The 27,101-nt window shown below is 39.3% G+C and overlaps 1 protein-coding gene across 4 annotated transcripts in view; it reads left to right on the top strand.

The window, feature by feature from the left end:
- LNX2 (ligand of numb-protein X 2) overlaps positions 1 to 26,517 on the top strand; it is a 46,787-nt gene extending 20,270 nt beyond the window's left edge. For 2 of the 4 annotated variants that reach the window (XM_007112031.4, XM_055089646.1), the window contains 5 exons: positions 2,696 to 2,833; positions 6,481 to 6,658; positions 11,532 to 11,763; positions 22,025 to 22,183; positions 23,931 to 26,402. In XM_007112031.4, the coding sequence (XP_007112093.1) occupies positions 2,696 to 2,833; positions 6,481 to 6,658; positions 11,532 to 11,763; positions 22,025 to 22,183; positions 23,931 to 24,066 (843 nt within the window). In that variant the 3' untranslated portion in view covers positions 24,067 to 26,402. Of the gene's footprint in view, positions 1 to 2,695; positions 2,834 to 6,480; positions 6,659 to 11,531; positions 11,764 to 13,248; positions 13,496 to 22,024; positions 22,184 to 23,930; positions 26,403 to 26,432 lie in introns of those variants that run through there. The other 2 variants (XM_028497398.1, XM_055089645.1) reach the window with 2 other exon arrangements.
- The last annotated feature ends 584 nt before the right edge of the window (positions 26,518 to 27,101 follow it).

Below are 27,101 nucleotides of genomic sequence, written 5' to 3'. Positions count from 1 at the left end.
GCTCCGCGGCACGTGGGATCTTCCCGGACCGGGGCACGAACCCGGGTCCCCTGCATCGGCAGGCGGACTCTCAACCACTGTGCCACTAGGGAAGCCCACAATGAGATTTTAACACTAAGAAAACCCAAGTCTCACTCCCCCTTCAACCTACTCCCTTTTCTCCCACTTTTTGGTTCAATATAGCCTTAAGGAAACACACACACGCTCACAGCCATATTGCATTGAGAGGCGGTTCAGGTACTGGTCTTATTTCATAGATTTGAGGCTTAAAAAAATTGAATGCCTTGAAATTCCCTCAAATCAGAGGCGGCATTCGGGGCACCAGGAGCTTTACCTGTGGATCACGCCAGCTGCTGCACTGCTGAGAACAAGTTCATCTTGCGGGGTGTGGGGGGGCGGAGAAGAAAGTTAATCCATTTTGGGGATTTGTTAACAGAAATAGGCAAGTCGAATGGACTTTCTGAATCGAGAAGTCCGATCAGTAAGATGGAAAGGAAGAGAGAAATATATTGCCTGTATATATTTCAGGCAATGTTAAAGTACACTAATTCCTAAATAGATGGTCCTTACTAAATTTCTAACCAAAATGTAGAAAATATAGTTACACAGGTAGAAAACACATTTAAAATTTTTCATAATATATTTTATTTGGATTTGTATAATGCAAATAGTTGCATATTTTGTGCTGTGATTTTTCCCAGACTATAGAAAACTCAAGTTGCTCAACTTCTTTTTGAAAAAAAATGGTCTTGAGGATTATAAAAATAACACGTATTCCATGTCTAAAAAGGAGCACACTGAAGATAAAATACTGAAAATAAAGAAGTTACAATCAAATTCAGTCTAAACATCCCAAGCTATATCAATGTTAAGTGTTTGGAGGACATCCTTACAAAGTTTTGAGTGTGTGTGTTCACAGATAGATACAAATTTACACAATACTTACACACGTGCTTATCTTGTAAATTCTGAGTTTGCAACTTTTTCTTTGTCAGCAGTATGTTGTGAACTTCTTACCATGAAAGTAAGTGTAGAACCCCATCATGATCTTTACTAGCTGATTCACTCAGTGTTCCCCTATTGACGGACTTTCATGTTTTGTTTTCATTTTAAGACATTTTGCTAAACTTCCCTCCAGAAAGATCAGAGTATACTCCCAGCACCAGAGTGTACTACTCAACTATGACTTAAGGGTATTGTTATTTGAACATCTTGCATTTTAAAAAATCTTTAACAACTTTTTTTTACTGTGTTTGAAACCCTGACATATTAGATGTGCATTCTGTTTAAAGTCAGCCTAAACCCAAATGTTGGTCCATCATTTAAGTCCTAAATGCCCACTTCCATCACATGCACAGAATTTTGTCTTTCAAAAAATCTAGAAAGATCAAGGATTTGCTTCTATTCATAATAGGTTTTGCATAAGCAGGGGTTTTCCAGTAAAAGTTGAAATACTAATTAAGAGTATTTGGTGGTTATGAGGTAGTAAGCAGTAATGAAACTAATTCTGTACATTGAAGTAAAGTCACAGATGGAGCATCTCACCACTTCACACCGTGCAATCGAATGATGTGAAGTGTCAGAATTTTCAACATCAGGATTCTACTTTTGTATTTACCACTTAGATCAAGTACCCAGACTCTGTGCTTTGGGAATCTGGCCACATATTAAGTGTTTTTCTTTCAGTTATTTTGAGGAACTTGTTTGAAATTTAGTTGAATAAAATGCTTGAATAAGCAAATGTTTTTTAGATGGACATAAAAATTAACCCTTATTCTCCAGTTTATAAACTAAAAATGCAGTGATGTATGTCAGTTCATCTCAATAATACTTGTGGAAATAACTGAAAATAGTGATTTCTTAACATTACTGACTGTAATCATGGGGGAGGTCCCCACTTTCTACCACAATTCCTTGAAAGCAGGCCGTCATAATTTCCCACAGGAGTAATAATGCAATTGGGAATTGCAGTCATGACCAAGAGTCACCTTCAAGTAAATCAGGCCTGTACTTTACGTTTAAAATATATATGGATATAGATAATGGGCCTCTAAATTTAAAATGATAGTCACAAACCTCTAAGATATAATTAACATAACAGGTGTGTGTGCAATACACACACTATATATATTTATATAAATACAATCTTATACAGGATCTCTAGAATCATTCTTTCCAGGATTATTTAAGCTGGTGTCCTATTTTTGACCCAAACTTATAGCAAACAGAAACAAAGCTGTGCATAGTTTCACTGATTATTACTTCCAAAATAGCCACCGTGGAATTTATTTGTAAAGTCGCAGTGGATTTTAATCGGGTTTTGAATCAGTTGTTCCTCTTATATTCTTTCCTTTGCTCTCTCCCTCACAACAACAAGGCTAACCTTGAAGGGGCAGAGAAGTATCAGAAAAAAGCTACCCTTCAGGAAATCATGGGGAGAGAAGAACACGGGCAGCTTGCTCTGCCTGGCTTGTTGCGGAGGTGGGGGCTTGGGGAGAGGCTGTGCAAGAGCCGTGCACGTGCATCTCAGCCGCAGACGTCTTAACACATGAGCTCACGAGATGAGCTCCCTTCTCCGACCACCGGGTGCCTGCAGTCCCCCCCAGGCAAGGCGCTGGCTCGGTGAGGAGTGCCTGTGCTTTGTGAAATGAGAAGCACCGTTAATGACTGGCAGTCGTGTCTGTGTTTTCTCCAGGCTAGTGGAGAGAGGGTGAATTTAACAATCGCTAGACCAGGGAAACCCCAGCCTGGAAACGCTGTCCGAGAAGCAGGAACTCAGAGCAGCCAGCACCACACACAGCCGCTGCCTTACAGCAGACCCAGCTCACATAAGGTAAGGTGCCTTGTTTGTGGTTCTTAATTCATCCACTCTCAAAGGATGACGGTTGCAAGCTGGTAAGATTTATGAGGGCTGTTAACTCTGTTGGAGAAGGCGCACGCAGGTGTTTGGGATGCGCGGTGTGTTTTGCTGCCTTGGAGAGAGACTGCATTGTCTCAGTCCCTCCACCAGTAGTTGCTTGGTGGGGAAGGACCCTCTGCCAGGTGATTGATGAGAAATGTTTGACTGTCGAGAGAAATCTTCAGTTTGTTTAGTTCTGCTTGAAAGTGGGGTTTATCTTGGCTCACTCATTTAAATGTGACAGTTGGTTATGTGATTGAAAAAGCATAGTGAAGACAATGATTGACAGCCTGTACTTAGCAACTGGGTAGCTTGCCTACAACAGAATTAGGTATGTGCATATTAAACATATAACTCATAAATTTCGATAGCTACATGTATAGCATATTTTTTTGTTGTCATATGAATAATATAGGAAGACTACCCTAAATATTTTTAAATTCCTGTATGTTGAGGTTTTTCCCTGCTTCTTCAGTATTTCACCGGTTTTATAATATATAGCAAAGTCATTTACCTGTGCCGAGAATCTTGATACTGTCTCACTTTAGCTGCAGAAATTTTAAAAGGGTGGTAGTTCATTCTTGATATTGTTTCCTTCATTTGAACTCACTTTCTGGTAGGCTGGGGTGTTTTTTCTTCTTTTTTCGGCTGAGCATGTGGGATCAAACCTGTGCCCCCTGCCAGTGGAAGCACAGGGTCTTAACCACTGGACCACCATGGACGTCCCAGGATGGGATTTTTAAAATGATGTTTATTACTCAACTGTGTGAAAATATAAGCTAAATATGAGCTTCCAAAGTCACTGTCTTTAAGTAAAATTATAAATTACTAAACAAAAACATCTGTTGGTCTGCTTAAAACCACAGGAAGTTCCCTGTGTGCTAAAATGACTTCTTAATGTAAGTACAGTATTTGAGAGAATACTTAACTTTTGGAATGTCACAGGTACCCTAAGAAAGCATCCCTTAAAGGCACAAGTACTTCTGGCCCATCAGGTTTATCTGGTTTTCTGAGCTCAAGTACAGACTTGTCACTGGTCTTTGGTTTAGTTAATACTTTTAAGAAATTGTAACCACAGACTTGTTCTCATTTCTGAACTGAAACTGAAATGTATGAAGGAAACCTATAATATTGCCTTCAAGATGATGACTATGAAAAAGGAGTTATTGTTTTGGAGTTTTGAATAGTTTCATATGGCTTGTCCTTACTTTATGCATTACATATATATTCCTAAAATTACAATATAAGGCAAAAATTGATTATTGAACCTTTTATGTCATTGAATTTTACAATAATTTGAGATACGAGTGTCTCTGACATGATTTTTTTTGTGTGTGTGGTACGCGGGCCTGTCACTGTTGTGGCCTCCCCCGTTGCGGAGCGCAGGCTCTGGACGCGCAGGCTCAGCGGCCACGGCTCATGGGCCCAGCCGCTCCGCGGCACGTGGGATCTTCCCGGACCGGGGCGCGAACCCGTGTCCCCTGCATCGGCAGGCAGATTCTCAACCACTGTGCCATCAGGGAAGCCCTATGACATGATTTTTAAGACAATTTTAAAAACTGTACTTAGTCATTCCAACATTCATATAGAGAACTCTGCTTATTTGTTCGGGGCACATATTTTTCTCTCAACTCTGCTGCTAATTCTTATTATCTTTAATTGTGACAATGTTTTAAATAGTAATGCTGAATTTATTCTTATTCTGTGTACTCTGCAACTCTTATTGGTTAGAACAGCCACATGAAATGTACTTTTAAGTGTTAGCTATTTGCTACTAATATACTGCATTTGTTATATAAAATCCTGATTTAGAAAAATAAGGGTCTCCTAGGGAAAATAAACAGATTAACCAGAAAACCTGTTCAGATGATTATAATTATCATTAAAAATTACAGTATACATTAGCCTGCTACTAGGCCTCTTAAGTAGCTGCTTAGATAAACATTTGTATGATTTAGAACTTTCCTTGAAGTATTCTGAGTATAATCTTTGAAGTTTGGTTTGGTTCCTGAGGAAAAAAAAGTATATATATCTGACCCATCTAGAGGAATAAAACAACCACCTTTAATTGATTAAATACCTGCAAGCCAAAATTGCTTATAAATATACTCAAGACTGAGTTTATATGAGTTGTCTTCATAATAAAGTGGATTTTGCCCAATTTTGAAGGATACTAAGATAGATTTCATACCTTTAAACAGGGACTGCCTTAAGACATTTCCAAGTTTTCTACTAGGTCATAACATTTTCTAAGGAACATTAGGCTGTTATTGCAGGTAGTTCCCTTAATAAATTTCAAGAGTACATGGCTTCCAAGACCAGAGAAAGGGAGATGGGCCTGCAATTCCAGGGCCTGATTCACAGATTTGTCAACACTTTCAAATAATGTCACTAAAGGAATGTTATAATTCCATAAATGTAACTCATATTTCTATTGAGACTGTTAATAATGTTAATTATTATCTACATTTTCTCAGAGTTGATAAATGTTGGAAACCTTTTGAGACATTAGCTTCCACTGTTACACTTAACAGGACAGTAATCATGTGGTGTGGGTACATATAAACAATATGTATACATATTTTGTGCACATATGCAAAGCATATGTTTATATATTTGCATCTGCTCAAATCCCTATGCAGGAACTTACAGTTGTATATGATTTGGGGCAAGTTACATGACCTCTCTAAGTTGTTTCCTCATCCATAAAATGGGGCCAATAATAGTACTTACTTTTCAGGACCACTGTGAAGATTAATGAAATGATGCATGTAAAGCTGTGAGCTTTTTGCACATAGTTAAGCCTTCGATAAATGTTATTTTAATATTCGTATTGCATATGTACACCTTGATTTTATTGAATTCTAATTCAAAAGAAAAGTGGTATTTTAGATTCTCCTTTTCTTCCAGGAGTATCTCAGTAATAGGTAACAGTAACAAATGTCAATAAAAATAGCTTTTCCCTGAGAATATAGTTTGTTGGGGATTTATTTCCCTGTTATTAACTTCAAAAATTCAATTATTTCATATTCTTTTAGCTTTTCACAAATTTTGAAGGTAGATTTGCACCTGCTTCATGATTGAGTGCTCTGATAACCCTTGTTAGTCAGAATCAGAAGATAGCTCTGTAGCTTTTTTCTGGCAGTTAGTAAAATCCACACTTTTATACTATGTCAACTTTTCTCTCAAAGAATATAGGAGAAAAATGGAAGTAAAATTAATTGGCTTCTCTTCAGAATCTTAAAATTCAAATGCAGTATTTACTTTTTTAGAACTGATCATATCTGGGAGCTGAAGGTAATTATACAAATCCTATGCTTATTTTACTTTGACTTGCCCTATGTCAACAGTCCCGAGTTTTTCAGTTCCATATATAGTCCTGTGAAAATACAGTAGTCCAGAGTTTGCCATTGTGATCCACAGGGCTCATGTGCCTCTGAAGAACTGTGTATTGCTTTCAGTTCTATAGTGATTTTTTTAAAATGACTTTATAATTGCCACGTTATGTTTTTACTTTAGCTGTTATTACTTCAACTATATATATTATTCATTATCCAATAAATTTTTCCTCTCATGTTCAGGATCTTTCCCAGTGTGTTACATGCCAAGAAAAAAACATTACTGTAAAGAAGGAACCACATGAGTCCCTTGGAATGACCGTAGCTGGGGGCCGAGGAAGTAAAAGTGGGGAACTGCCCATCTTTGTGACCAGTGTGCCACCTCATGGCTGCCTTGCACGTGATGGCAGAATCAGGAGAGGTAAGCTAGGATCTTGTACAGTTTCACCACATCTCCCAAAGTCAACTCATATTTTTAAAAATAATGTCTACAGTTTTCTATTAAACATGGCTTTTAAAAATCCTTTAAAATGTCCTGTACATAATGGAAGCGTAAAGCCTCTCTATAAGGTTAGAAAAATGCCTACCATAAAGGGAAATTGCTGAAGCTTAATAATCTTTCTAACAGTTACTCTGACTGTTGGAAAAGACCCTCTAAGAGATTTATGCTTCCAGCATTATGGGAGACCAGATACTTTGAAGGATCATCTCACTGAAATACACTTGTTGCCTATTAAAAAGGTGTCTGGGTGGGAGGAGGATCACAGAAGAGGTGGAGCAGAGACAAACTTAATAAAAAGGAGTGGTTTTTAGGGATTAATTCATTCACAATTTCACAACCCCCACTGATTGATACTATATAATTTGTATGGGTGGGGGTGGTAGTGGTAACAATAGCATTCTCCATACACTTGGTTCATATGGAAAAGTGAATCTTGAAAGCTATTTCTCCAAAAATGAAGTTGGAGCTCTGCCTCACACCATACACAAAAATTAACTGATCCAGGACCTAAATGTAAGAGCTAAAACTTTTAGAAGAAAATCACGTGTAAACCCTCATGGCCTTGGATTATGCAACAGATTAATCAATGGTTATCATAGATATGACACCAAAAACACAAGCAATAGAAACAATCAATGAAACTAAAAGCTGGTTCTTTGAAAAGATGAACAAAATTGATAAACCTTTAGCCAGACTCAAGAAAAAAAGGGGGAGGGTCTAAATCAGTAAAATTAGAAATGAAAAAAGGAGAAGCTACAACCAACACAACAGAAATATAAAGGACCGTAGAGACTACTACAAGCAACTCTATGGCAATAAGGGACAACCTAAAAGAAATGGACAAATTCTTAGGAAAGGTGCAATCTCCCAAGACTAAACCAGGAAGATATAAAAAATATGAACAGACCAATTACAAGTACTGAAATTGTATCTGTCATTTAAAAACTCCCAATAAAAGTCCAGGACCAGATGGCTTCATAGGAGCATTCTATCAAACATTTAGAGAAGAGTTAACACCTACCCTTCCAAAACTATTACAAAAAATTGCAGAAGGAGGAGCACTTCCAAACTCATTCTATGAAGCCACCATCACCCTGATACCAAACTCAGACAAAGCTACCACAAAAAAGGAAAATTACAGGCCAGTATCACTGATGAACATAGACTCAAAAATCCTCAACAAAATACTAGCAAACTGAATCCAACAGTACATTAAAAGGATCATACACCATGATCAAGTGGGATTTATCCCAGGGGTGGAAGGATTTTTCAGCATCCACAAATCAATGAGTGTGATACACCACATTAACAAATTGAAAGATAAAAACCATATGGTCATCTCAATAGATGCAGAAAAAGCTTTCGACAGAATTCAACATCCATTTATGATAAAAACTCTCCAGAAAGTGGGCATGGAGGGAACCTACCTCCATCATAAAGCCCATATATGACAAACCCACAGCTAACATCATACTCAATGGTGAGAAGCTGAATTCAATGGTGAAAAGCTGAAAGCATTTCCTCTAAGATCAGGAACAAGACAAGGATGTCCACTCTCACCACTTTTATTCAACATAGTTTTGAAAGTCCTAGCCACAGCAATCAAGAGGAGAAAAGGAAATAAAAGGAATACAAATTGGAAAAGAAGTGAAACTGTCATTGTTTGCAGATGACACTATATACAGAAAATCCTAAACACACTACCAGAAAACTACTACAGCTCACCAATGAATTCATTAAAGTAGCAGCATACAAAATTAATACACAGAAATCTGTTGCATTTCTATACACTAACAATGAAAGATCAGAAAGAGGAATTAAGGAAACAATCCCAATTACCACTGCATCAGAAATAATAAAAATACCCCAAAATAAACCTACCTAAGGAAGCAAAAGACCTGTACTCTGAAAACTATAAGACACTGATGAAAGAAATCAAGGATGAGACAGATGGAAAGATATACCATGTTCTTGGATCAGAAGAATCAATACTGTCAAAATGACTGTACTACCCAAGGCAATCAACAGACTCAGTGCAATTCCTATCAGATTACCAATGGCATTTTTCACGGAACAGTAAATTTTAAAATTTGTATGAAAACACAAAATGCCCCGAATAGCTAAAGCAATCTTGAGAAAGAAAAATGGAGCTGGAGGAAACAGGCTCCCTGACCTCAAACTATACTACAATGCTACAGTAACAAAACAGTGTGGTACTGGCACAAAAACAAATATAGATCAACAGAACAGGATAGCCCAGAAATAAATACACGCACTTATGGTCTATTAATCTACTTTCAGATTGCTGAAAGGCATGTGAAAAGATTCTCAACATCACTAATTACTAGAGAAATGTAATCAAAACTACAATGAGGTATCACCTCACACCAGTCAGAATGCCCATCATCAAAAAGTCTACAAATAATAAATGCTGGAGAGGGTGTGGAGAAAAAGGAACCCTCCCTACAATGTTGGTGGGAATGTAAATTGGTACAACCACTATGGAGAACGGTATGGAGATTCCTTTAAAAACTAAAAATGGAGCTACCATATGATCCTGCAATCCCATTCCTGGGCATGTATTTGGAGAACATCATGATTCAAAAAGATAGGTGCACCCTGATATTCACATCAGCACTATTTACAATAGCCAAGACATGGAAGCAACCTAAGTGTCCATCAACAGATGAATGGATAAAGAAGATGTGGTACATATTACAATGGAATATTACTCAGCCATTAAAAAAAAAGACGAGGGACTTCCCTGGTGGCGCAGTGGATAAGACTCTGCAGTCCCAATGCAGGGGGCCTGGGTTCAATCCCTGGTCAGGGAACTAGATCCCACATGCATGCCGCAATTAAGACCCAGCACAACCAAATAAACAAATAAATAGTAAAAAAAAAAAAAAAAAAAAAAAAAAGAAAAAAAAAAGAAAGAAATAATGCCAGTTGCAGCAACATGGATGGACCTAGAGATTATCATACTAAGTGAAGTAAGTCAGACAGAGAAAGGCAAATATCATATGATATCAACTTATATATGGGATCTAAGAAAAAAAAAGATACAAATCAACTTATTTACAAAACAGAAACAGACTCACAGACTTTGAAAACAAACTTATAGTTACTGAAGGGGAAACGTGGTGGGGAGGGATAAATTAGGAGTTTGGGATTACAGAACCCTTATAACTCAATAATAAAAGACAAATAACCCAATTTAAAAATGGGCAACTGATCTGAATTAGACATTTCTCCCAAGAAAATACACAAATTGCCAATAATCACTTGAAAAGATACTCAGTGACATTAGTTATTGGGAAATGCAAATTCCTCACTAGGATGAATATAGGAAAAAAAAGAATAACATTTGGCAAGGATGTAAAGAAATCGAAACTCTCATTTGCCAGAGAGAATGTAAAATGGTACAAGTGTAAAATGGTACAAGTGTTTTGTAAAACAGTTTAGCAGTTCTTTAAAAAGTTAAACAGTTGTCATATGACCCAGCAATTCCATTCCTAGAGAAATGAAAACATGCTCACACAAAAAAGTGTACATGAAGGTTTGTAGCAGCATTTTCCATAGTAGCCAAAAAGTAAAAACATCCCAAATGTCCATTTACTGATGAATGGATGAAGAGACTAAGTTAATCCATAAAATGGAATATTATATGGCCATAAAAAGGAATGAAGTATTGACACATTCTACAATATAAATGAATCTTGGAAACATGCTAAGTAAAAGAAGCCAGTCACAAAAGACCACATGATTCCATTTATATGAAATATCTAGAAAAGGCAAATCTGTAGTGATGGAAAGTAGATTAGTAGTTGCTTAGGACTCAGGGAAGGGAACTGATTACTAATGGGTACAGGGTTTTGGGGGTGGTGATAAAAATTTTCTAAAAATGACCATGATGGTTGTACAGTACAACTCTGTGACTATAAAACCATAAAATTACAGACTTTAATTGAATGGTATATGAATTATATCTTTAGAAGGCTTTTAAAAAATTATTTGTCCTATTGTGGAATTTGAGGTAATTTCATTTCCTTCTTGTTATTTTATGTTTTCGAAGTTTTCTAACAAAGAGAATGTTTTGCTTTAATAATCTGAAAAATGATGAATTGGGGGAGCAGGATTTTCTGCGGGCTTTCTTAGTACAAACGTTTGTGCTTCCTATAAAACTAATCCTTTCCTTCCTAAACTTTTATATGAGCCTCATTGCTATTTTTTATTATATTACTTGGCAGAGCAACAAAGACTATTTTTCTTCTTCAAGCAGGACATGTTCAAATCACGAGTTTCATTTCTTTGTGTAGGCCCAAGGGTATCTTCTCTACATACTGAGATGATTGCACTGAGTGAACTATGTAGGGCTGTCTAGATATATAAAACTGTATCAATATAAAGTAGAATATATTAAAAATTCCTTTCTAAGAGCAAAAGATCAAATCACTTTCTAATTGGAAGGAAGGAAGAGAAATGAAGGTGCCCAGGGCCCGTCCACAGCTATACCAGGGCTGATGATGTGGACCCCAACTGAATTCCAGAGCCTCGAGCCAAACCTTTTCCTATATATTATATTATTTAAAATTTTTGAATTGTTTTGGAGTGTTGTCCATGACTTGGATTTTTCCTCAGTATTCTAAGAATTATAAAGAGAAAAATGGTCTTTTCCCTTACATCATCTGAGTTTTTGGAACCAACCTTTGTTAATTAGTTTACAGATAACAGGATTTACAGGGAAGTAATCACTTGGTGGCTCATTTTTCTTGCTCCCTTATTTGAACAGGTGACATCTTGTTGAATATCAATGGCATCGATTTGACCAGTTTAAGTCACAGTGAGGCTGTGGCTATGCTGAAGGCCAGCGCCATGTCGCCCACGGTGGCCCTGAAAGCACTGGAGGTGCAGGTTGTGGAGGAGGCCGCCCAAGGCCCAGATGAGCAGCCCAGCACTGTCAGCGAGAATGAGTATGATGCCAGCTGGTCCCCGTCGTGGGTCATGTGGCTTGGGCTGCCCAGGTACTGCAGCTTTTCTGTTGTTTTACGGAAAATCGCAATTGCAACCTTCATCAGGTTATAGCACAGCAAATTCACTCATTGAGGAGGAAAAAAGGCTTTAGTCAGATAAAAGTAGCAACATCAAATCAGGTTAATTTTTTCTTAGGTTATTATATTTAAAAAGGTAAATCTGATAATCAGAACGAAGCTGAAAAGACTTACCTCTGTTTATCAAAATAAATAAAGCTATTCTGTTCATTCCTACAAAAGGCTCCCCAGTGGGCCAGCTATGAGATTGGGTGGTCAGTAACAGCTGTCCTTTACCAACATTCACTGGTACATGCTTAGACTTATGTGCATTTTTCACCGGAGAAACCAGGTCAAAGTGTGGGGCCTTTCCCTATCCCAGAAGTATTTCTAAAAGCCCTACTCTTCCTACAAAGGAGTGTAAAACTGAGTTTTTATTGTACATAAGAGTCTTTAGGCCAGACCCTTGGTGTTCAAGCGTTACTGCTCTTGGAGGTGGTCACAGCTCATGACCGGCTCACCAGACAGGACATTCTGTAGTTGGTCGGTGTCTGGTCGTGAGACATTTTGGAACCTCCAGGTGGTAGTTGTGTAATTTGGTATTGAGGTAGAGAGGATGTGAATTACTATCTTCATTTGTTTCCAACTCGATTTTTATTGTACAGAAGAATCCTGAAACTGAAATATGAAACATTTTGACTTTTAAACTGGTATGAAAATGACTGATTCTTTAAAATAAGCAATAAGAATATGCCCGTTTCTGAGCCATCTACCTTCATGTGGAATAAATTTATAATAATTAGCATTTATACAGTGCTATATGGTTTATAAAGTACTTTCACATAAAGAATAACACAAAAAGCAAGGATATTATTGGATTTCATTTATTAATTTAACTTGCTGACTTGTCCTCTCAGTTAAAAGGAAAAAAAAAAAGTAAGAGGGCATAAAACTGTAATAGAATAACTGTTTCAGGCAACTCTAGGGCCCTTGTGGAGAGAGATTTTTCATGACAGAGATGATTAACTGCTTCATGTTTACTCTGTGCACCAAAACTGATTTTTTTCCCCATTAAAAAGTCAACATAGATTTAAATGGTTCCTGTTCAACTCCTACAGACATGCCATCTAAGTTGTGAGGTGTCAGCTGTCAGAAGGAACCTAACTGATCTCATTAAACACTCAGCCCAGAGCTTTCTGTGTGACATTGTACCCTCATGCTGAGCAGTTCTGCCCAAGTGCCCAACTCTGCTGCTGCACTGGCCAAGACCAGCGGCGTCCTGGAGAAACCTCCATGCTTCTTGTAGCTTTCCTTATTTGTTATTCCAGGCTAGTTTGGGGGTCAGTATCTCTTCCTTTGTGCAGAGCATTTTCTGATGTGCCAGGAAGAATAACAAAGATTTTAGATGAGAAATGCACAGGATAATACAAGGCAGAGTCGATGCAATCCCTATCAAATCACCAATGGCATTTTTCACAGAACTAAAACAAAAAATTAACATTTGTATGGAAACACAAAAGACCCCAAATAGCCAAAGCAATCCTGAGAAGGAAAAATGGATAAGTGATCAAGATGGTGAAGTAGTAGGACGTGAAGCTCACCTTCTCCCAAAAATACATCTACACGTGGAACAGTTCTCACAGAGTATCTACTGAATGCTGGCAGAAGACCTCAGACTGCTGAAAGGGCAAGAAAATCTTCACATAACCAGGTAGGACAAAAGAAAGTGAAAAAGGAATCGGGACGAAGTGAGAAAGGCATCAGGACAGGACCTGTGCCCCTGGGAGGGAGCTGTGAAAGAGGAAAGGTTCCTGCACAGATGGTCAGTGCCACCACCCTGCACTCCCCAGCCTGAGACACATATCTGCCGGTGCAGGTGGGTGCTGGAACTTGGCCTTTGGAGATCAGACCTGGGGAGAGGACCGGGGTTGGCTGTGCAGAAACAGCCTGGCAGGGGATGAAATCTACTGCGACTGCACCTGAGGGTGTACATGGAGGAAGCCTGGGCCACCTTAGAGGCCAGGCACCATTGTTTGGGGGATGCACAAGGGGAGGGACAGGACCTTCCATTGTAGCCTTTTTCCCTGTGTGTGCGCTCAGAGGTCAGGACACTGCCTGCACCGGCTCCAGGAACAGTAGCGAGCCACCTCCTTCCCAGACGCCAGGAGTGCTCACAAGCCACTACCACCTCCCTCCTGGACTACAGGAGTGGTCGTGAGCTACCTCCGCTCCCATCATGTGCTCCAGGGGTGAGCCTGAGCTGCCACCACCACCAAGAATCCCAGGACCAGGCATCAGCACACCCCCTATCAAGGGGATAGTGACCAGTACACGCTGAGGAAAGAAGCGACATGCATCCATACCAAAAACAACCCTTGCACCAAATATATTAAACCCACACAAGCTACACAGGAATGCCCCTAAATAGCCCTCCAAGACCACAGAGTAAGAGATATATCACTAAATACAAGAAATACAAGTAAATATAAGAAATGTAAGTAAAATGGAGAAGCAGAGGAACCACTCCCAATTAAATGACCAAGAGAATTCCCTGGAAAGAACAAACAATGAAACAGACCTCTTCAGTATTTTCATTATCTCCTTGTTGAAATGGGTGTCTGTTAGACTGAAGGAATTAAGAAAGGCTGTGGACAGAAATACAGAGTACTGTAAAAATGAGCTAGAAACTATAAAGAGGAACCAAGAAAAATATGAAAACTCATTTGCAGAGATGAAAGCTGAGCTAAAAGCAATGAACAGCAGAATGAATAAGGCAGAAAAACGAATAAGTGACCTGGAAGGTAGAATAATGGAAATCACCGAATCAGGACAGCAGACAGAAAGCCAAATGAAAAATAATGAAAGCAATATAAGAGACCTATGGGATAAAGTGGGCCAATCTGCTTATAATAGGAATTCCAGAAGGGAAAGAAAAAGGGGACCAGAATGTATTTGAAAAAATTGTGGCTGAAAACTTCCCAAACCTAAAGAAGGAAACAGATATCCAGGTACAGGATAAACAAGATAAACCCAAACAGACCTATACCAAGACATATAATAAAAATGGCAAAAGTTAAAGAGAAGATTCTAAAGGCAGCAAGAGAAAAAGAGTTCATAATAAAGGAACCCCCCCCCATAAGGCTATCAGCTGATTTCTCTACAGAAACATTGCAGGCCAAAAGGGAGTAGCAAGATTTCAAAGTCCTGAAAGGGAAAAATATGCCACCTAGGATACTCTACCCAGCAAGATTATCATTTAGAATAGAAGGAGAGAGAAATAATTTCTCAGACAAGCAAAAACTAAAAGAATACAGCAATACTAAACCTATCCTAAAGGAAATATTGAAAGGTCTTCTCCAGATAAAAAAGAAGAATCTATAGAAAAGAGAAAGTCACAAGTGGAAAGTAAATCACTTAAATAAGCCAGTACACAGATTAAAAAAAAAAATTCTGTGAAAGTGACAATCACAACGAACAGCAAAAGGATGAACATGGCAGTCATAATATAGGCTCAATCTAAAGCAAATAGATTTAGGAAGGGGGTAACATACTTGAAAAACAGGGTTAACAACAAATCAGAAGTATACAATAGATTCACAGAAACCAAAAAGAACATATAATACAAAAGAAAATCATTAAACCACTAAAGAAAAAGGGACAAAGTATAAAACCAATGAGAAAACAAGGTTTAAATGGCAGTAAATACGTATCTATCAATAATTACCTTAAATGTCAATGATTAAATGCTCCAATCAAAAGACAGAGCAGCAGATTGGATTAAAAAAAACAAAAACAAGAGCCCATAATATGCTGCCTACAAGAGACCCACTTTAGGGCAAAGGACACATACATTGAAAGTGAAGGAATGGAAAAAAGTATTTCATGCAAATGGAAATCACAAGAAAGTGGGGGGTGTAATACGCAGACAAACTAGACTTTAAAACAAAGGCCATAAAGAAAGATAAAGAAGGACACTATATAATGATAAAAGGATCAGTACAAGAAGAGGATTTGACATTAATCAACATATACGTATGTACCTATTGTAGGAGCACCCAAATACATAAATACTAACAAAGGGAGAAATGGACAGGAATACAATAATAGTAGGAGACTGTAACACCCCACTCACATCAATGGACAGATCTTCTAGACAGAAAATCAGTAAAGCAATGACGATCCTAACTGACAGAACAGAACAGTTAGACTTCATTTATATATTCAGGACATTACAACCCAAAAAAACCAGAATACACAATTCTTTTCAAGTGCACATGAGACATTCTCTAGGATTGACCACATATTAGGGCAAAATACAAGCGTCATCAAATTTAAGAGTATAGAAATTATAAGGAAATCAAAAGATACCTTGAGATAAATAACAACGAAAACACAACCATACAATATCTACGGGATGCAGCAAAAGCAGTTCTTAGAAGTTCATAGCAATACAGGCCTTCATCTCAAATAAACAACCTAATAAAAGAATAAGAAGGACAAACAAAACCTAAAATCAGCAGGAGGAGGAAATAATAAAGATCAGAGGGGAAATCAATAAAATAGAGATTAGAAGAACAATAGAAAAATAATCAGTAAAACCAAGAGCTGGTTCTTTGAAAGGACAAACAAAATTGACAAACCTCTGGCCAGGCTCACCAAGAAGAAAAGAGAAAGAACCCAAATATACAAAATAAGAAATGAAAAAGGAGACGTTAACAATCAATAGCACAGAAATACAAAAACCATAAGGGAATACTATGAAGAAATGGACAAGTTTCTAGAAACAAACAGCCCACCAAACCTGAATCAAGAAGAAATAGGTAATTTGAACAGAGCAGTCACTAGAAGTGAAATATAGAATTTGCAATTTTAAAGTTCCCTACAAACAAAAAGTCCAGGACCCAGATGGTTTCTACAGGCGAATTCTACCAAACATACAAAAAGGAACTTATACCGATACTTCTCAAACTCTTCCAGAAAACTGAAGAGGAACACTCCCAAAGACATTCTATAAAGCTATCACCACCCTGATACCAAAACCAGAGAAAGACACGACCAAAAAAAGAAAACTACAGGCCAATATCTTTGATGAATATAGATGCAGAAATTCTCAAGAAAATAACACATAAGATCATACACTATGACCAAGTGGAACTCACCCCAAGTTCGCAAGGATGGTTCAACATATGCAAATCAATCAATGTGATATACCACATCAACAAACGACAAAAACCACATAATCATCTCAATAGATGGAGAAAAAGCATTTGACAAAATTCAACATCCATTCATGATTTAAAAAAAAAAACTCTTACAGGGCTTCCCTGGTGGCACAGTGGTTGCGCGTCCGCCTGCCGATGCAGGGGAACCGGGTTCGCGCCCCGGTCTGGGAGGATCCCGCATGCCGCGGAGCGGCTGGGCCCGTGAGCCATGGCCGCTGAGCCTGCGCGTCTGGAGCCTGTGCTCCGCAACGGGAGAGGCCACAGCAGAGGGAGGCCCGCATACCACAAAAAAAAAAAAAAAAAAAAACTCTTACGAAAGTGGGTATAGAGGGAACATATCTCAATATAGTAAAAGCTATTTATGACAGACCCACAGTTAATATAATACTAAATGGTAAAAAGCTGAAAGCCTTCCTGCTAAAATCTGGAACAAGACAAAGATGCCCACCTATCTCTTCTATTCAACATAGTATTGAAAGTCCTAGCCTCAACAATCAGACAAGAAAAAGAAAAGGTATCCAAATTGGAAAGGAAGAGGTAAAATTGTCATTATATGCAGATGATATAATATATGAGAAAATCTCCACACAAAAACTACTAGAACTGATCAACGAATTCAGCAAGGTAGCAGTATACAAGATTAACATTCAGAAATCAGTTGCATTTCTTTACACCAACAATGAACTATCAGAAAGGGAATGTAAAAAACAATACCTTTTAAAATCGCACCCCCCAAAATAAAATACTTAGGAATGAACCTGACCAAGGAGGTGACAGACTGATATGCTGAGAACTATAAAACATGAATAAAGAAACTGAAGATGACTCAAAGAAATGGAAAGATATCGATTGGAAGAATATTGTTAAAATGGCCATACTACCCACCCAAAGCAATCTACATATTTAATGCATTCCCTATCAAATGACATTTTTCACGGAACTAGAATAATCTAAAATTCATTAGGAACCATAAAAGACCCAGAATTGCCAAAGTAATCCTGAAGAAAAAGACAAAGCAGAAGGCATAACCCTCCCAGACTTCAGACAGTACTACAAAGCTACAGTAATTAAAACAGGGTGGGGCTTCCCTGGTGGCGCAGTGGAGTCTGCCTGCCGATGCAGGGAACACGGGTTCATGCCCCGGTCCGGGAAGATCCCACATGCTGCGGAGCGGCTGGGCCCATGGGCCATGGCCGCTGAGCCTGCGCGTCCAGAGCCTGTGCTCTGCAACGGGAAAGGCCGCAGCAGTGAGAGGCCCGCATACTGCAAAAAAACAAAAACAAAAACAAAAAACCAGGGTGGTACTGGTTTACTGGCACAAAAACAGACATATGGATCAATGGAACAGAATAGAGAGCCCAGAAATAAACCCATACACCTACAGTCAATTAATCTTTGACAAAGGAGGCAAGAATACACAATGGAAAAAGAGTCTCTTCAGCAAGTGGTGTTGGGAAAGTTGGACAGCCGCATGTAAATCAATGAAGATACACCATACACAGGTCTCACCATACACTAAACTCAAAATGGCTTAAACTCAAAATGGCTTAAAGACTTAAACATAAGACATGACACCATAAAACTCCTAGAAGAGAACGTATGCAAAACTTTCTCTGATGTGTAAATCATACCAGTGTTTTCTTCGGTCAGTCTCCCAAGGCAATAGAAATAAAAACAAAAAAACAAATGGGAACTAGTCAAACTTACAAACTTTCGCACAGCAAAGGAAATCATAAACAAAATAAAAAGAACCTACAGAATGGGAGAAAATATTTGCAAATGGTGTGACCTACAAGGGCTTAATTTCCAAAATATATAAGCAGCTCACAAGTCAACAACAACAAAAAACAAAGAACCCAATTAAAAAATGGACAGGGCTTCTTTGGTGGCACAGTGCTTGAGAGTCCGCCTGCCAATGCAGGGGACGCGGGTTCGTGCCCCGGTCAGGGAAGATCCCATGTGCCACGGAGTGGCTAGGCCATGAGCCATGGCCGCTGAGCCTGCGCGTCTGGAGCCTATGCTCCGCAACGGGAGAGGCCACAACAGTGAGAGGCCCGCATACCGCAAAAAAAAAAAAAAAAAAAGAAATGGACAGAGGACCTAAATAGACATTTCTCCAAAGATGACATACAGATGGCCAATAAGCACATGAAAAGATGCTCAACATCGCTAATTATTAGAGAAATGCAAATCAAAAGTACAATGAGGTATCACCTCAAACCAGTCAGAATAGCCATCATTAAAAAGTCTACAAACAATAAATGCTGGAGAGGGTGTGGAGAAAAGGGAACCCTCTTGCATTGTTGGTGGGAGTGTAAATTGGTACCACCACTATGGAGAACAGCATGGAGGTTCCTTAAAAAACTAAAAATAGAGCTACCATATGATCCAGCAATCTCACTCCTGGGCATATATCCAGAGGAAACTAATTCAAAAAGAGACAGCACCCCAGTGTCCACTGCAGCACTATTTACAATAGCCAAGACATGGAAGCAACCTAAATGTCCACGGGCAGAGAAATAAAGAAGATGTGGTACATGTATACAATGGACTACTACTCGGCCATTAAAAAAAAAGAATGAAATAATGCCATTTGCAGCAACATGGATGGAGCTAGAGATTATCATACTAAGTGAAGTCAGACAGAGAAAGACAAATATCATATGACATCACTTATACGTGGAATCTAAAATATGACACAAACAAACCTATGTATGAAACAAACTCACAGACATAGCGAACAGACAGGTGGTTGCCAAGGGGGAGGGGACTGGGGGAAGGGTGGAATGGGAGGTAGGGTTAGCAGATGTAAGCTTTTATATATAGAACGGGTAAACATCAAGGTCCTACTGTATAGCACAGAGAACTAGTCAGTATCCTACAATAAACCATAATGAAAAAGACTATGAAAAAGAATGTATATATGTAAAACTGAATCACTTTGCTGTACAGCAGAAATTAACACAACACTGTAAATCAACTATACTTCCATTTTAAAATATACTGATCAAAAAAAAAAGGAGCTGGAAGAATCAGACTCCCTGACTTCAGCCTATACTACAAAGCTACAGTCATCAAAACAGTATGGTACTGATATAGATCAATGGAACAGGATAGAAAGCCCAGAGATAAACCCATGCACATATGGTCACCTTATTTTTGATAAAGGAGGCAAGAATATACAATGGAGAAAAGACAGCCTCCTCAGTAAGTGGTGCTGGGAAAACCAAACAGCTACTTGTAAAATAATGAAATTAGAACATTCTCTAACACCATACACAAAAATAAACTCAAAATGGATTAAAGACCTAAATATAAGGCTAGATACTTTAAAACTCTAAGGGGAAAACATAGGCAGAATACTCTTTGACATAAATCACAGCAATATCTTTTTGGATCCACCTCCTAGAGTAATGAAAATAAAAACAAAAATAAATGGGACCTAATTAAACTTAAAAGCTTTTGCACAACAAAGGAAACTATAAACAAAATGCAAAGACAACCCACAGAATGGGAGAAAATATTTGCAAACAATGCGACTGACAAGGGATTAATCTGCAAAATATACAAATAGCTTATGCAGCTCTATATTAAAAAAAAAACCCAATCAAAAAATGGGCACATCTAAACAGACATTTCTCCAAAGAAGACATACAGATGGCCAAATAGCACATGAAAATAGGCTCAGAATTGCTAATTATTAGAAAAATGCAAATCAAAATTACAGTGAGGTATCACCTCACACCAGTCAGAATAGCCATCATTTAAAAGTCTACAAACAATAAATGCTGGAAAGGGTGTGGACAAAAGGGAACCCAATAACACTGTTCGTGGGAATGTAATTGGTACAACCACTATGGAGAACAGTATGGAGGTTCCTTAGAGAACTAAAAACAGAGCTACCATACGACCCAGCAATCCCACTCCTGGGCATATATCCAGAGAAAACCATAATTCGAAAAGATACAGGCACCCCAATGTTCACTGCAGCTCTATTTACAATAGCTAAGACATGGAAACAACCTAAACGTCCATCGACAGAGGAACAGATAAAGATGCGGTATGTGTATACGATGGAATACTACTCAGCCATAAAAAAAGTGAAATAATGCCATTTGCAGCAACATGGATGGACCTAGAGATTATCATACTGAGTGAAGTCAGACAAAGACAATTATCATATATCACTTATATGTGGAATCTAAAAAAAATGATACAAATCAACTTATTTACAAAACAGAAACAGACTCATGGACTTCAAAAACACACTTCCAGTTACCAAAGGGAAACATGGGGGGGAGGGATAAATTAGGAGTTTGGGGTTAACATAAACACACTACATATAAAATAGATAACCAACAAAGACCTACCGTATAGCACAGGGAACTCTGCAATATTCTGTAATAACCTATATGTGAAAAGAATCTGAAAAAGAATGGATATGTATATACGTATATAACTGAATCACTTAGCTGTACACCTGAAACACTGTAAATCAACTATATTCCAATATAAAATTAAAATATAGAAAAATAAATACACAGGATAGTAAAACCTATTTTTGAGCCCACCTATGTCAAAAGAGTACCTGTCAATAAACAGCCACTGTTCTGTGGATTCTCGGAGGTCTCTATTGTATGCAAACCCGTATTCAACAACTGTGGCTCAGAGGGGCTGCCACCTAGGGTAGCAGCTCTGGTTTTCCTGAGAGGGAGGCTCTTCCACTATGATTTGCTGGGTGTACCAGACAACTGTTCATTTGTGTTTTGTTTTTTTTGCAGAAGATTCAGAATAATGAAAATAACCTGCACTATCCTAAAATACCAGGCCACTGTGTGGGACTCTTCTCCATCCCAGGAGCCTTTTTAAATGCTGATCAGAGCTAAGAAAGTAGACCAGATGAGAAGTTCTAGCATGTTCTTTATTGCTCCCCAACAACGATGCACATAACATGGTGTGTAGTTATAACAAAGATGAACAGGCTACAAAAAGCCTTCCCACTCATTTTTCTTGATTTCTGTTTTTGTTTCTAGTGCCCTTCACAGCTGCCATGATATAGTTTTGCGAAGAAGTTACTTGGGAAGCTGGGGCTTCAGTATCGTTGGTGGATATGAAGAAAACCACACCAATCAGCCTTTCTTCATTAAAACCATCGTCTTGGGAACTCCTGCTTATTACGATGGAAGATTAAAGTGAGTCTTGTTATGTTTAATGATGTACTTTGTGTTTATTCTAGACTGGGGTCAGCTCCAAATCCAGCCTGATGTCTGTTCTTATAAAGTTTTATTGGAACATGCCCACGCTCACTCGTTTGCGTATCACCCATGGCTGCCTCCGAGCCACGATGGCAGAGCCGAGTGGCTGTGACAGAGACCAGTGATTCGCAGAGCCTGAGATATTTATCTACCATCTGGCCCTTTACAGAACAGTTTGCCAGCCCTGATCTAGACTGAAGCATCACCTTTACCGTCTTGGCACTCATAGGTTCAGTGCCTGCTATTAGATTAACAAAATAAAGCTGAGTCATTTGGACACATTGTGACATGACAACTTGCTCTGAACACTTGGGTCCAGTCCTGTCCCTAGGTAACTTTTTCTCTACCGCACTTATCTCAGCCTAACATTCAATTTATGCAAGTCCACACGGGAGGGATTTTGTTGCATTTCTTGTTATGACCCTGGCAGCCATCACAGGGCCTTGCGTATGTAGTAAAGTCTTCGTCAGTACTGGATGGATGATGTGCGTGCCCGGCGCAGGACGAGGTGCTGCTGGGCGCGGGTTACGGAATCTTCTTAGCAGCCTGGGAGGTAAGTGCTGCCGTGCTTCCTATTTTATACGCAAGGTAACTGAGGCTCTGACAGGTTAAAAACCTGCCCACAGTCGGACGGCTGGAAGTAGCTGACGGTGATTTAAACCAGGACTGTGTGGCTCGGCGCCTTCGCCGTTCAGCCCCGCTGCCGCCACCGCTGGGCAGAAAGGACTCTCGCGGTCGCCGTGCCGCGTCTTTTTCAAAGCTCAGGCGCCGTGAGAAGGAAGAGGTGTTGTATCAGGAGATTATACAAACAGAGGAGACGGGTGACGAAGTTCTCAGTGCCTAGTTTTGGATGAAAGAAACGGTTCTTAAAAAGTGGATGCCGACAGCCTAGTCAGAGTGCTGCACAAATGGGGAGTTTACACTGTTTGCAAACACAAAGTGACGGCTCAAGAATACTGGGACAAGCCGATCAGGGTTCGTGTGCTCCAGACCAGTCTTATCCTGACACAGATGGAAAAAAATCATTATTTTAGGAGGAAAGAGGAGTGGGGGGGTGAGTTAACGGTTCTCTTAGCCAAGTGACTCAACCAGTCTGGGTCCCATGCAAATTATAAACTAACTTCCACTTACTTCCAAAAAGAAATTGAAGTAGCTCACAATAAAGTAGCATATTTGTATTCAAACTAAAGACTAAAAATCATAAAGGCTAGAAAGGTCTTCAGATTCATCATCCGTTTGTGGTAATTCGTCTTGGAAGACAGTGAGCACCCGTAGCTGAAAGAAGAGGTGTGGGTCTTATTCGCAATTTAATTGAGCCCTCGAATGTATGAGCTGTAAGAATGAACAATGAAAATCAGCAACACCGTCCAAATGTATCATCTGGTATTTTTTTAAAGAGGCAGCAGATTTATTCTCTTAACTGTATGTTGCTTAAGCTTATATGAAAATTATTTTGCTTGCCCTTAAAATCATCTGCCAGTTAGAGGAGAGGCTGGCAAGGGGTGTCCTTGATTGGCAAGGGAAAGCCAACATAGGCTTAAAAATCACCCCAGATGTCTCTCAAAGTAAACAGTGTAGCCAAGTCATCGACAGTGGTTCAGTGTGGTTTTCCTGCGAAGCAAGTCCTGGGATAACAGTTTCAGAATCATGGAAACAGTGACCGTCTCTGTCTGTCGTTGTGCAGGTGTGGAGACATGATCGTGGCCGTAAACGGCCTGTCGACCGTGGGCATGAGCCACTCGGCGTTGGTCCCCATGCTGAAGGGGCAGAGGAGCAAAGTCACGCTGACAGTGGTCTGCTGGCCTGGCAGCCTGGTGTAGATCCTGAAGCTGGTTTTAAGTCAAACATCTTCCTTTTCTTAGGGCTTGGAAAGAAAACCCTTTGGTTTTGTCGAGTTTGTTTGTTAGGGGCTGCAGACACAGCTGGGTATACGCAGGGTCAAAACCACTAGGCTCGTCCTTTGTTATTTAAATGGTTTCCTTCCTTTCGCCAGCTCAGTGCCCCTCTTCCACTAACCCTTGTGAGACCACATTTTCAGAATTCAGATTCTCAGCTGTCAAAATGTGAGCTATAATACAGAATGAAGTCTGCCCAAACTGTGAGCCAGCCGGCTGGGTCAGACGACTTCTGGTGGCTCTGTTTTCAATAACTGAGTCATAAAACGAGTTCCACGTGCCCAAGACGGGCAGCGTGTGCTGCCCCTGGGGCGGCAGCGCTGGGAACGGACGCGCTCTGAGTTTGGATAAGGCTTTTCCAGTTTACACCGGTGCCACATTTCAAAACTTCAGACTGTTTATAAGGTGATTTTTCTGGCTTATTTTATTTCTACTTTAATCTCAGTACTCATAGATGAGGACATTAAGTCTGAGACCCCTAAAGAGATTTTTAAAAAATAATGTACCATTATTAGAATAGTAGAGAATAAAAGATAACACTATCCAGTGACAAAGGAATTTGGGAGATAATTATAGTTTAGAGCTGGAGATGGTAAAAGCTGCATTTACTTGGACGGTCCAAAAGCATTAAAGATTCATTTCCAAAAGAATGTTTTGTTATGTAGGAAAATTTTGAAGCAGTTTTTGCTAAAAATCGTTTTCTAGAGTTTGTATTATACTCCTATCAGCAAACTTGGCTGGAAATGTTTCTGTGATTTATGCAATTAAATTAGATGATAAAAATGAAACCATATTGCTGTTAAATGCACATTCATATATATCACAGCTAAGTAGAAGACACACCTTTATTTTATTCTCTTGAGTGTTTTAGAAACCATTATTTTTCCCCATTATTTCTCTACTTAGTTATTTCAGGAAAAATTCTGAAAGATACTAACATCTGAAACCTGCTATGCCAGATTTTTAAAAAACTTTTCAATCAGTCCTTGGTCACTAGACTATCTCATGTTTTTTGAAATGTTTCTGAAAACTGACCAGCCCATTTTGTTTGTCCTTTAACCATCACGGTTGTCCATTGGAAGCACACATAAATAAGTGAATAAGAGGAAAGTCTTTACCTTATGAATATTATGCATACTTGAAAAAAGTTTCATTTAGAAATCTAGTTCAGAATCTGAGCTAATTTACAAGTGACCTCTAATAAATGGTGTTGATGGCCAGAGAATGTATTTGAGAATACTACAGCATATTATGAAGCATGACCACTTTATTTCAAAAACTTAGCAGTTGCCTTGCTGGGGTTTATTGTTTCTGTAGCATGTCACAGATTATTCCAGTGAGTTTTTTTTTTTTTTTTTTTTTTTTTTTTTTTGTGGTACGCGGGCCTCCCCCTGCCGCGGCCTCTCCCGTTGCGGAGCACAGGCTCCGGACGCGCAGGCCCAGCGGCCATGGCTCACGGGCCCAGCCACTCCGCGGCACGCGGGATCCTCCCAGACCGGGGCGCGAACCCGGTTCCCCTGCATCGGCAGGCGGACGCGCAACCACTGCGCCACCAGGGAAGCCCTCCAGTGAGTTTTATAACGATTTTTTTTTTTTTAAACGTATCTCTTGACTAAATAAGAAATGGCAACAATAATCGTTACTGACTTGTTCAACCCCTTAGCGACACTGTATGATCAGCAGTTAACCAAGATACAGTGGAATGCCCTATGCAGTATATTACTGTTATGTGATGACTGGCTTTTGAAGCAATTTGATATTGAAATGCTTTGTTATTCTAATTGACACAGAACAAGTTTTTTTTCCTGCTCCCCAAATAGAATTTTGTAGCCTTCTTTGCTATTTTTCAAAACATTTTGTAAGAATGCATCATTCTTGGGGAGTGGTCACCCATCAACAAATATCCTAACTGCCACTTTGTTATAAATAAAATGCTTACAGCGAACCTGGTGATAAAATGAATATTTTGAAAGACGACTTTTTGTCAATATTATTTTTATCATGGAAATCTTGAAATCAGTTTAAGCTAATTTGGTTTTGTTATAAAAGACTATAGCTTTTGGTCAGAATGATATTTGGTGATGGAAACTTGTTCATAATTTATTGATACTGTTGAAATATTTGAATTCTCTCATTTTAAGCTTAGATATTTTGATTTGTTCTGTGCCTTCAGTTTAAACTACTTCAGGATTTTTCAGATGTGTTTAAATAATGGTGTGATAATCATTTAGGATGGAAATAAAAAACATCCTTTCCGTAAGAGCGACATTGTCTGTTTTCTTGCACAGCAGATGCTGACTCATGTGTGGTCCTTGTTTTTGTTCGTGGCATCATGTCATGACTACGATATGCCAAGCTTGAAGACTTGGGATCACGAATCCACCTCCTAATTCTCACTGCTGCGGGCAGAACACAGGCGATCCCCGCTGACACTCGGGATGTCAGCCTGGGCAGGACCTCTAGACGGTGGCCACTGGGCACCAGAAATGTGACTAGTGCCACGTGTTGACATGCTAATACCTTGGATATACTGGGTTGTATAAAGTTATGACCAGTTTTTCACTTTAATATGGTTACTAGAAAACTTAATCACCTCTATGGCTCACCTTGCATTTCTACTGGACGGCAGCACTGGTTTCCTCACCTGCACCTATCAGGCAGTCCTGACACTGGGATTTCTGTTCTTGTAGAGCTTTGCTCACTCCCTGCATTAAAAAAAAAAGAAAAAGTTTTAGTTGAAAGTTAGCTCCCAACTTCCTAGTAAGTTAAGCTCAAACCAAGGCCTCTGGTCCAATGCCAATCAGGATTTCCACAGCTCCGGAGCCCCATTCCCCTCCACACACACTGGCAGTGTTCCCTCCCGTGTCCCTGTGGTGCCTTCCCTTCTCTGCACGTTCGCATGGTCCTGTGTTTGGAGGCGTAGCTTGAACGCCGCCCCCTCTTGCCTCCACTCCCCACTT

Source organism: Physeter macrocephalus, chromosome 13 (genome assembly GCF_002837175.3).
Source record: "Physeter macrocephalus isolate SW-GA chromosome 13, ASM283717v5, whole genome shotgun sequence".
NCBI lineage: Eukaryota > Metazoa > Chordata > Mammalia > Artiodactyla > Physeteridae > Physeter > Physeter macrocephalus.
Note: the sequence above shows the minus strand (reverse complement) of the source record. Positions and strands in the feature narration are given on the sequence as shown.